This window comes from Chinchilla lanigera, unplaced genomic scaffold (assembly GCF_000276665.1).
Source record: "Chinchilla lanigera isolate Chin_1 unplaced genomic scaffold, ChiLan1.0 scaffold00029, whole genome shotgun sequence".
NCBI lineage: Eukaryota > Metazoa > Chordata > Mammalia > Rodentia > Chinchillidae > Chinchilla > Chinchilla lanigera.
The window spans coordinates 11,960,648-11,972,996 of NW_004955430.1; the positions used below are offsets into that span (position 1 = coordinate 11,960,648).

The 12,349-nt window shown below is 41.1% G+C and overlaps 1 protein-coding gene across 2 annotated transcripts in view; it reads right to left on the bottom strand.

The window, feature by feature from the left end:
• Positions 1-12,349, bottom strand: part of Efhb (EF-hand domain family, member B) — a 54,233-nt gene that overhangs the window by 27,895 nt on the left and 13,989 nt on the right. For both annotated transcript variants that reach the window (XM_005387460.2, XM_013515691.1), the window contains exons 4-6: positions 12,083-12,263; positions 10,896-11,006; positions 3,433-3,562 (exon numbers count right to left, since the gene is read on the bottom strand). In XM_005387460.2, the coding sequence (XP_005387517.1) occupies positions 3,433-3,562; positions 10,896-11,006; positions 12,083-12,263 (422 nt within the window). The remainder of the gene's footprint in view (positions 1-3,432; positions 3,563-10,895; positions 11,007-12,082; positions 12,264-12,349) is intronic.

Sequence of the window (12,349 nt, forward strand, 5' to 3'; positions counted from 1 at the left end):
GTGGTGGCACACACCTGTAATCCCAGCACTAGGGTGGCTGAGGCAGGAGAACTGTCAAGAGTTAGAGGTCAGCTTGGACTACACAATGAGTTCAAGGCCAGCCTGTACTACATAGTGAGATCTTGTCTCAAAAACCAAAAATAAATAAATAAATCAAATAAAAAATCAGCTGTAGAGCTGGGTACAGTAGTTCATGCCTAAGGCCCCAGCATTTGGGAGGCTGAGGCAGAATGATCACAAGTTGAAGGTCGGTCTGGGCTACATAGTAAGTTCAAGACCAGTCTGGACTACACAGCAAGACTCTGTCTCAAAAACAAAATTAAAAATTAAATTAGCTCCAAGGGGCCTAGTTTAAAAACGCAGGGATGATAAAAGCACAAGATCAACTCTTTTTTCTTTTCTGTTTTTTTTTTTTTCAGATAGAGTTTGCCATATAGTTCAGGCTGGTCTTGAACTCTCTATGTAGTCCAGGCTGAGCCTCCTGGCTCAGCCTCCCAAGTGCTGGGATTGAAGCAGTATGCCACCACGCCCAGCCAAGGACTAACTCTTTAGTCTGAAAGCGCCTGAATTATGCTCTTGGGAGAATTAGGAAGCACTGAACTGTTTCTGTGGATAGACACATATGTTAGAAGATAATGCCATGCACAGCTCAACAGCATTCAGTAGCCAGTTCAGACAATACTCTTTGTGCCGTGAATTCACACACACACGCATGCACGCACGCACACACGCACACAGCCTACCATCTGATGATTCAAACTGATTTGTAAAACTAAATTGTCATAGACAGAATACAGAGATAATTTTACAAAGAAATACATCCCTTAAAAGTTCAGAGTATACCAATTTTACATTAAATAGTACATATAAAATTAGATGCCTTAAAATGTAAGCAAACATGCTTGGCTTTATAACAGAAATTGCACTGAAGAACGAAGTATTAAACTTTTTTCAATCTGATGAGCCAAAGGAATTAATAATTTCTTTACTGCTTTTAACAGTAATATTACAATTAAGTTTGAAAATACAAAAAGTATGATCTGATAAGACAGTATTCCACAAATAAAGCTCCCAAGAGGGTAGAGAAAATCGGAGGGAAATGCACCCTGCATATTGTCTGCCCTTATCAATCTAGTGTTTTTCTTAACTACCCCAAAGCATTACTAAATACGTCCTTATTAATGACTGGAAGGCTCTACTCTTAGGACAGTCTAAAGGACCACTGTGGTTGTTAAACTGAATCGTGTCAACTTGATTGGCTTGGGAGCACTGATGGGTTGGTTGGTTTATATGTTTGGCTGGGTCTTGTTTTGTTTTGTTTTTGAGACAGGGTCTCACTATGTAGTTCAGCCTGACTATGAACCCACTTACGTAGCCCAGGCTGGCCTCCAACTCACAGGAATCCTCCTGCCTCAGCCTCCCAAGTGCTGGGACCATAGGCCTGTGTTACTACACCCGGCTATTTTTGTTTTTTGAAACAGGGTCTCTGTAGTTCAGGCTGGCCTTCAACTCACTATGTAGCCCAGCCTCGCCTCAAACTCATGGCGATCCTCCTACCTCAGCCTCCTGAGTACTAGGATTATAGGTGTGCACCACCATACCTGGCCACTGAGGGGATTTTTAAAGCACACTTCTGGGTATGTCTGGGTGGGTCATGGAGCTGTGACCATCAATACTTTGCCTGATCCCCAGCCCCTTCCTCTCTGGCACTTCCATTGCTCTGCTTCCTGGTCACCATGAAGTAAGCAGCTTTGCTCTGCCATGCCACTGTGATATTCCTGCCTTGGAGCCACCCAGCCACGGACTAAAACTCCTGAAACCATAAGCTAAATTAAACCTCTCCTCTTCCACGTTGAGGGTGTCAGATATTTTGTACCAGTGATGGAAAGCTGACCAATACATGGGGGCTGTGAAAACCTAGAAGTCAAAAAGCAGAACAATCTCCATCTACTACTGACACAAAAGAATGCAGGGCTAAAACAGGCATGGTGGCACAGGCCTGTAACCCTAGCACTCTGGGAGGCTGAGGCAGGAGAATCATAAATGTAGCCAAGCTTGGGAAACTTAGTAACTGAAACTCTGTACCCAAACAAAATATAAGGGCTGGATACGTAGCTCCGTGACACAAGCACCTGCCCCACAGCACAAGGTCCTGGGTTCAATTCCTGGTACCCAAAAAAAGAAAAAAAATTGTGGCATTTGCAAACAAAATACAGAAGCCAGGCGTAGTGGCACACACCTGTAATCCCAGCACTCAGGAGGCTGAGGCAGGAAGATCGTTGGGAGTTCGAGACCAGCCTGGGCTACAAAGGGAGCTCAAGGCCAGCCTGAACTGCATAGTGAGACCCTGTCTCAAAAAGACCAAAAAAAACAGAGAGAGAGGGAGGGAGTACGGAAGCAAAGGAAGGAGCGAGGGAAGGCCTAGTATGTTAGTTTCCTGTGGATGCTGCACAAATTATCACAAACTTGCTAAAGCAACTGGAATGTGTTCTCTCACAGCGCTGAAGGCCAGAGGTATGGAGTCAAGGCATCTGCCAGCCCTCGTTTCCTCCAAACCCTCTCGGAGAGACTCCTTTCCTTCCTTTTCCCATGCCTGGTGGCTACCGGCACTGCTTGGTGTCCCCCGCTTACAGCCACGTTGCTCAGTTTCTGCCTCTCTCTTCACCTGCTGCAAAGTCTTCTCTTCTGTCTCGGATTTCGCTCCCACACTAAGGGAATGTACCATTTCAAAGTCTGGTAATCCAGGATACCAGAGCAATCCACTCAGATAATCCAGGATGAGCTCTTCCATCCCAACATCCTTATTTATATGTTCAAAGATCCTTTTTTTTTGGCTTCTAAGAATCAGGACATGGGCATATCTTATTGGGAGGCAGAACGCCAGTATTTATAATCATCAACCCACTATACCACCACAGTATTTACAAACTTATTTTTGAATCATAACAGGGAATCTACATTTTTATGAATACAAAATGTGCTTGTTGTCTCGGGATTAAAAATAACACAAGTCGCCGGGCATGATGGCTCACGCCTGTAATCCCAGCACTCGGGAGGCTGAGGCAGGAGGATCACTGTGAGTTCAAAGCCAGCCAGGGGTTCCAAAAGAATCCAAGGCCAGCCTGAACTGCATATTGAAACCCTGTCTCAAAAAATTAAACAAATAAACAAACATGTATACTTATATTTATCTGTAAATTCCTGAAGTAATTTCAGAAAGCTACAAATAAAAAAACAGTATCATGTTCACTTTGGGAGGAATCAGACAGAATGTGTATCAGAAGTAGAAGACATTTCACTGTATATTTTTTGAAATTTTACGTCTCAATTATGTCAGTGTATTACCTCCAAAAAACAAATTAAAAATAAGCATTTCTTTTCAAATGTCAAATATCTAACACTTAGCCCTAGACACAGTCTCATTAAACTTACATTTGCAGTTCATGAAGCCAATATAAACTCTTTGCAGTATTTTTTCCAGCATTACAATGTGGTGTAGGGACTCCAAATAAGTTAAACCGATGGAAACTTGACGGGTTATACTTTCGGTTCTTTGCTTCTCCTGTGAGGAGAAGGAGATTTTGAATTAAGCAATACAAATAATCTTTTTAAGAAAAACATCACGTCCTCGTTGATATTGAAAATGAGAGTGAGACAAAGAATGAAATCATAACAGTATGGGGAACTGAGCAGATCTGGCTACCAACAATAGCAGCACTCCCCACATGAGCTGGGAGACTGGTGGGGTGCAATACACGAGTTCCTTGTGTTAATATTTGGAAAGCTGCATGTAGAGAAAGACTCCACAAAAACACTTGTTAGAACTAATAAAAGAACTCAGTAAAGTTGCAGGATACAAAACAACACACAAAAATCCATGTTCAGTGGACCATGATGGTACACACCTGTACCCTCCGCACTCAGGAGACTAAGGCAGGAGGATCACAAGTTTCAGGCCAATGTGGGCTACTCTACAAGACTCTACCTCAAAAAAAACTTAGCATTTAGCTATAAAAATAATTACCTTTCTAAAAAAAGAAATCAAGAAAATAATCCTGCACAAGGGAAGCTGAAGCAGGACGATCTCAATTTTGAGCGCAGCCTGGGTAACTTAGTGAAACCCTGTCTCAAAATAAAAGAGAACCAAGGATGTAGTGGGGGCGTAGCTCAGTGCAAAGACAGAAAACAAAACAATCCCATTTAAAACAACATCAATCAATAAAATACTTATATATAAATTATGTGGTTTTTTTTTTATGTGTTGTGTTTTTGTTTTGTTTTGTTTTTTGTTTTTTCTCTGGTACCAGGAACCGAACTCACGACCTTGCGCTTGCCAGGCAGGCGCTTTTGCCGCTGAGCTAAATCCCCAGCCCCTTAATTGTTTTTTTTTTGTTTTGTTTTGTTTTGTTTTTGTGTTGTGTTTTTGAGATATGGTCTTGCTATATTCACTCAAACTCTTAGACTCAAGCAATCCTCCTACCTCAGCCTCTTGAGAGGCTGGGACTTTAGACACATACCACCACAACTGGAATTTAAGAATTAGCCAGGCGTGGTGGCCCACACCTGTAATCCCAGCACTTGGGAGGCTGAGGCAGGAGGATCCTTGCAAGTTCGAGACCAGCCTGGGCTACAAAGTGAGCTCAAGGCCAGCCTAAACTGCACAGCAAGACCCTGTCTCAAAAAGACTAAAAAAAAAAGAATAAATCTAACATACAAGGTGAAAGACCAAGCAGGCTCTTATCTAGATGTACCTCCAAAGTCTCATGTGCTCATAGTGGGCTTTTTGGAGGTTACTTTTCTCTCATTGCTGAGAAAAAATACCCAACGCCCAAAATTAAGGAAGGAAAGGTTTATTTAGCTTACAGTTTGTGGAGGTTTCAGTCCATACTTGGCTGGCTCCGAGGCAAAAGATAGCAAAGCAACAAGAGCAAAGGGAGAATGGCAGCCGAACAGCAATGCAGCCAGAGCAAAAGGGAGGAACGGCGGCCAGCAGCTTCTTTCCCTCCCTTACATTGTAAACAGGCTACCCCCACCTAAGGGGCATGTAGCTCTCACATAATTTCCATGCCCTCCTCTTCCACAGGCTCAGGATATATACAAAGTAAGCACCCTGGCTTCCTGCTGAGTCACTTAGCCAAACCTCTAGACTCCCCAAGTTGACACAATGTATCAACCATAACAGGCTGAATCTAGGGAGTGTGTCATGGCTTGTGTCTAGATGTCCCCTCCAAAGCCTCATTTGGTCATAGGTGGGGATTTTCAGAGGTGGCTGGATCTAGAGTGTGTGATGCTAGGATTAAGAGTGTAATGCTGGGGCTGGGGATTTAGCTCAGTGGCAAAGCCGCCTGCCTGGCAAGCGCAAGGTCGTGAGTTCGGTTCCCGGTACCGGAGAAAAACCAAAAAAAAAAGAGTGTAATGCTGGGATCAAGGGTATGTGATTACTAAATTAGTCCATTGATTGATTTGACATAGTTCTGGGTGTGGAAAAATGGGAAAGCCCACCCCGGGGCCAGGGATATAGCTCAGCAGTTCGATTGCAGGTACCAAAAAAAAAAAAAAAAAGGAAAGCCCACCCTGGGTGTGAGTGCTACCCATTCTAAGAGTATAGCCTAGATAGAATATAAGGGACAAAAAAAAATAAATTTAAAAAGTAGATACAAGGGACAGAAAGAGGGCTGTTGCTGCTGCTTCCTGCTTCTTTGATACATCACTGCTTGCCCGTCTTCCTCCCACCATGAACTGTTTTTCCCTACGATGCCTCTCTGCACACCACCCTGCCTTGGAGTCAGCCAACTGTGGACTAAAACCTCTACAAATGCTGGACTGTAATAAACTTTTCCTGCTTTAGCTGTGGGTGTCTTGTATTTTGTCCCAGCAATGAGAAAGTAAGAAAGCCTTTCTACTAAAAACTATAAAACACCAATGAAAGAAATTGAAAAGGCACAAACAGAAAGATATTCCATGCTATGGATTATAAGAATCTATATTGTCAAAATGTTCCTACTATTCAAAGCCATAAACAGATCTAACTCAATTCTTATCAAAATCATAACATTTTGCAGAAAAAATAATTATAAAAATTAATATACCAGCATAAAAGCCCCAAACAGCCAAAGCAATCTCAGAGAGAAAAAGTCAGAGGCACCACACTTTCTGATTAAAAAGTCTGTTGCAGGAGCTAGAGGCATAGAGTGATATATCAGTGACAGAGTACATGCTTAGCATGGATTCAATCCCCAGGACCAAAAAAGTACAAATATAATAAAATTATATGGCAAAGCTATAGTAATCCAAATAGTTTAATATTGCTATAAAAAATAGATACATAGACCAGCATCATAGAATAGACAACCTAGAAATAAATCCAAACAGATATATGGTCAACTAATTTTTGACAAGAGCACCAAGATTAGACAAAATGGGGAAGGGAAGGTCTGAACAATAAATGGTGCCAAAAAAACTAAATTTTCACCTGAAAAAAAAAAAAAAGATTGAAAAAAGAAGCTAAACTTTTACCATACACTATACATAATATCAGTTCAATATTGACAAAAACCTAAATATTAAGACTAGAGAAAAATATTTCTTTGGCCTTGGCAATGATTTCTCAGATATCACTCCAAAATCTCAAGCTACTTCCAAGTGTGGTGGTGCAAGCATGCACGCCTATAATCCCAGCATGTGAGAAGCTGAGGCAGGAGGATCACCATGAGTCCATGACCAGCCTGGGGTACACAGTGAGTTGAAGGCTAGTCTGAACTACATAGCAAGACCCTGTCTCAAAAAAAAAAAAAAAAAAAGTAGAACTGAAATTTGAGAGCAATCAGCAAGCTCAGAAATGACACTGGGCATGGTGGCACATGCCTGTAATCCCAGCACTCAGGAGGCTGAGGCAGGAGGATCACTGTGAGTTTAAGGCCAGCCTACACTAAATAGTGAGACCCTGTCTCAAAAATAATAATAATGATAGAGAACCAAGTGTGGTGACACATCTCTGTAATCACAGGGCTCAGGGAGGCTGAGGCAGGATTGCAAGTTTGAGCTCAACCTTGGCAACTTAGCAACTTAGCCAGACTCTATCTAAAAAAAAAAAAAAAAAGGCAGGGGATGTAGCTCATGCCACTGTCCTGGGTTTAATCCCCAGAACCACCACCATCCTCCCACCCCCAAAAAAATAGAGAAAAGACACTCAGCCTGGCTAGTAATCCATATAACGTAAATATAAATAAAATCAGTAACAATAAACCATAACCATCTTTCAGTTAAGCAAAAATAAAGATTGGCTAAACTCACTTTTGGAGAGGAGGGCAATGGAAATTTTCTTACATTGCTGAGTTTGCGGACAAACTGAAGCAGCTACCTGAGAGGACAGTTTGGCTCTAGGAATGAAAACTTCTAATGCTGAGAAATCAAGGAATATAATCTAAAGAAAGAGCAGACCACACTCACAAAGGTACAGAAAGGAGACAGTTTTGAAAGAATGAAAAATACCCTACAGATACTGACATGAAAAGGTATTCTGTCAGGCGTGGTGGGACATGCCTGAAATACCAGTGCTCTGGAAGGCTGAGGCAGGGAATCACAAGTCTGAGCTCAGCCGGGACAACTTAGCAAGTTAGCAAGACTCTGTCTCAAAATTAAAAAAAATAAAAAGGGGCTGGGGATTCAGGAAGGCCCTGGGTTGAAGCCTGACTACCACACAACGAACAGACAGGCGGAGGTGGGTGGAGGGTGTGGCTCAGTGGCAGAGAGCTTACCTAGGCAAGGCATGGCACTCCCAGAACCAAAATAAACAGAAGAGTAAGAAAGACCAAGGGTATGACTCAGTGGTAAAGCACTTGACTAGCATGGGCTAGGCCATGGGTTTGATCCCTAGTGCAGAAAGGAGGAAGGAAGAAAGAAAAAAGGAAGGAAAGGAGAGAAAGAGAGAGAGAGAAGGAAAAAGTAAAGAAGTCATTCCAAGCTTGGCATGCTCATATATATGTACAATCTCAGGTGCTAGGGAAGCTGAGGCAGAAGAATTGTGGGATCAAGACCTGCCTGAGCAACTTAGGGAGATCCTTCCTCAGAATAAAATAACGGTTGGGGAGAGACATTCCAAAATATCTCACACACAGAGGTGTAGGTGGTACAGTGCATAGCTGCCTTCCAAAATATCTCACATGAAGAAAAAAAATATATATGCATATATATAATAAACCATATATAATATATATGATTTATATTATAATACAATGTAATATATTATATATATGATTAAATACACATATATCCCTCATATAGATGAATGTACAAAGAAAAGCTTATGTGAAAGGTTGGTATTTGAGGGAGATATTCTTGTGTATTTACATATTTTGCACTTTATAAAAGTGCAAATTTAACCTATTAATTAACCTATTACTTTAGTTGAGATTAAATATATTTTAAAGATGTTATGAATCTATTGTTGTTGAATGAAGTCCTTGATAAATTTTGTAGAAAAATTTTAATGTATACAGTAGGTTTCTTAAAAGCATGTAAAGTATTCTATTTACCTAAAGGCTCAACAGATGGAGATTAGAAAAACATTTGATTTATCAACCAAAGTTATCTCTGGCTAATAGGATTTATCGCTGGGCACTGTGGGTCACGCCTGTAATCCCAGCACTCCAGAAGCTGAGGCAGGAGGACCACTGACAGCTACATAGTGAGTTCCACATCAGCCTGGAATATATAGGACCCTAACTTAAAAAAGAAAAGGATTTATCATTACACTTACTTTTTCCTCATTTTTAATGTTTAAATTCACTAGTATGTTTATGGGGGTGGTTACTATTTGTTGTTCTTTGGTTTTTTTGAGACAGGATCTCGCTATATAGTTCAGGCTGGTCTGGAACTACTTTCCTTATGAGAAAAATGATTAACAATGCTTAAAGAATGAGATTCTATGACTTTCAAGAGGCTAATGAAACTTCCATTAAAAAAACCAGCAAATGAAAGTAATTTCAGTCCTATATGGTCCATTAGAGCTATTCTAAATATAAAAAACCTATAGTAAATTTCTTCAGACCATTAATGCTTACATCTCACTATAGGTTGTGTGTATATACACATTCATTGACACAGTTCTTTTTATTTGTTTGGTTTTTTTGTTTGTTTGTTTGTTTGTTTTAGTTTTTTTCCTGTACCGGGAATTGAACTCACAACCTTACGCTTGCCAGGCAGGCGCTTTGCCACTGAGCTAAATCCCCAGCCCCAACACAGTTCTTTTTAAAACAAATAGAAGGCACTGTATTGGATGTAGCATAGATGACAAGGTTTTTCAAAATACATCAGACATTTTCAGAAGAGAGGAAGGAAGGGAAGGGGATAAAGAAAAGAGGAAAGGAGGGTTAGGAGAAGAGAAGGAGCAGAGGGCGTGGTGGCACATGCCTGTAATCCCAGCACTTGAGAGGCTGAGGCAGGAGAATTGTCATGAGTTTGAGACCAGCCTGGGCTACAAAGTGAGCTCAAGGCCACCCTCAACTGCATAGCGAGACCTTGCCTCAAAAAGACCCAGAAAAAAAGAGGAAAAGCAGAGATACAGTGAGGGGCTGAGGTGGGGGAGCCATGCGGTGTCCAAGTGGGCAGGCGCAGGGACTCACTTGGAAGGGGAGACAGGGGTAGCTCAGGACTGGGAACACAGGAAGGAGTGTGGGAACCTAGAGAGATTAGTTATGAAAGAGGAGAGTGAGAAACCCAAGCACTAGAGCAATGGGGTAGGAAACAAGCCCTGGTCAGGGACAAAAGTTTGAGAGAAAGAACAGAGAAAGGTGGTATGGTGTTAAAAGACAAACGGGGAGGAAAGGGAAGAAATACAGAAAAGGAACAAGTCAGAAAGCGTGCTGCTCCACAGCGCAGGGCAGCTCTCACTTCTACTAACCGAGAATCCTTGAATCTCACACCACCGTGGGCTTTCTCGGGCATGTATCGGGGTAATTCCCAGTCCTCTACTACACCGATCTACCCACATCAGTACACTGTCAATTAAGTTTTATTTAAGCACTACAAAACTTAATGCCCTTTACTTGTGCCACAGAATAATTCTACTACTATTAGAGAACATCACTTAGTAATAATAAACATAGCTAACAGATATGAACATTTACCATGTTCCAGGGCTATGCCCATCATTTTGTATGTATTCAATCTCATAATATTATTAGTATACCTGTTCAAGACATAAGGATGGTGATAATCAAATAAGTAAAAGATTCACGATCTAAAAGACAGTAAACAGATGAGTTCGGATTTGAACCTGACCTATCTGAATCAAAAATATGTGTCCTTGCACCCAGGAGGCTGAAGCAGGAGGAGCTCTGTGAGTCGAAGGCCAGCATGGGCTACAAAGTGAGTGTAAGGCCAGCCTGATCTCCATAGGGAAACCCTGTCTCAAAAAGACAAAACAAAAAATGTGCACTTGACCATCACCTAGAGTTCTTTATCTAAAACTAGCACTTAGAGTAAGCCCAGCATTCGAATAAGGACAGTAACTTTTAAATCTAAAAGCACTAAAGAAAACACATGTATTAATGTGTAATAATCCATGTATTAATAATTAATACATGTGTAATAATTAACATGTATTAATATAAAAATACATGTGTTTTTATATTTTATGTACAGAATGTATAAGTAGGGCAGGGGGGATAGCTCAGTGGAAGGCCCAAGATTTGATCCCCAGGAACTAAAGTATATGTACATGTGTTCTTTACCGGGGTTTATGTCCTCCCTATCAAGGTTCCTAGAAGGATTTAGGACCTTATAATAATACTAAATTACCGTTCATTGATTGCCCGTTAATGGCCAGGCCCTGAGCTTAACATATGAACATTACACCCTCTGATCTTCTTCACAAATAGCCAGAGGCCACTTACCCACATAGTAATCGTTATGAGAAACAACATACAAATCATGTCCTTCTTTTCCTTCTTTAAATACTTCCTCATAGGATTTTGGTGGATTCACTACTTCTCTAGCCGAGAGTTCTGAAGGAAGAACCAATGGAATCAGCTTTGAAGTATCTATTTGTCATGTACTTAAACTGACAAGAACAAATGATCAATGTACAAGGTACGCAGACATCCTGAGGGATCACAAGCCAACATAAGTGAAAAGTTTTCCAGGAAGACAAGATATAATCCAGAGAACTCTTACTACCTAGAACTCTGAAGACTACCAGAACTCTGTGTCAGTCAACCATTTAGGTTGTTCTGAGCTGTGGTCCAAGCTCAATTAAATCCCCAACCCTATGACTCTCTAGAAAATTTTGATTTTAGTTTCTTCCCAACTTCTTAACATGACCTAAGCCAATACAAATTTTAAATTAGAGACCCTAATGCCCTATGGGGTGGCCACAAATTCTGGCAGCTGTAGAGTGAAACACAGACCCTGACTCTTTCTTAATGAATTTCCATCCCCAACGTCACCAAAGGTGCTTGGGAAATCATTAGAACCTGGAAAAGCGTCTTTTTCTGACTGGTCCAGATTCTAGATAAGCTGTTTCAGAGCTGCTTTTCCAATGAGCGGTGGTCCCTAGTTTCATGTTTGGTGAGTTGTTCTGTTGCCACTGTTTTGCATAATAATTTTAAAATCTAACTCCATTTACTATTTCAATCTTCCCTTTCAACCTAACAGCAAAAATTTCCCTTCACTGCACATGACGGAGCACATCTGCAATCCCAGCACTCAGGAAACGGAGGCAGGAGGAGCATGTGTTTGACACCAGTGTGGGCCACGTAAAGAGTTCAATGCCTCACTACAGTCTACATTTACCACACTTCCCTTTCTTTCTTCTCCTCTCCCCTCTCCCTTCTCTCCTTTTCCCTCTCCCTCCCTCTCTCTTGCTCTCCTTCTCTCTTTCTCCTTCTCCCTCTCTGAGACAAGCTCCAAACCTGCCATCTTCCCAGCTCAGACTCCTAAGCAGCTGGCATAACAGGTAAACACCACACTCAGCTCTTTCATTCTTTGAATAATCATTTACATCACCAAAAACCACACCAATGGTATATTTAACTCCATTTTCCCAAAAGACTTATTTTATACTCCCCTTATGTTTTACTACCTCTGATGACTGGTGTCCCAAATGTTGTATTGGTTATGTCCAGTCCTTTAGGTAATCCCGGTGTTTGATCGTGAGATTTTCCTAATGGTGCCCACTGATTGCTATAATATATAGACTCTTTTTTATCTTTAAGTTTCTGTTGAAATGTGGTGATAGGCTGTGGGTTTATCAATGTATTTGCCTAAAGAAATGATACAATGCACAGACATATCAACAAAAAACTATAAATCTGAAACTAAAATCCTAATCAAAAGCTAGGGAGACTCA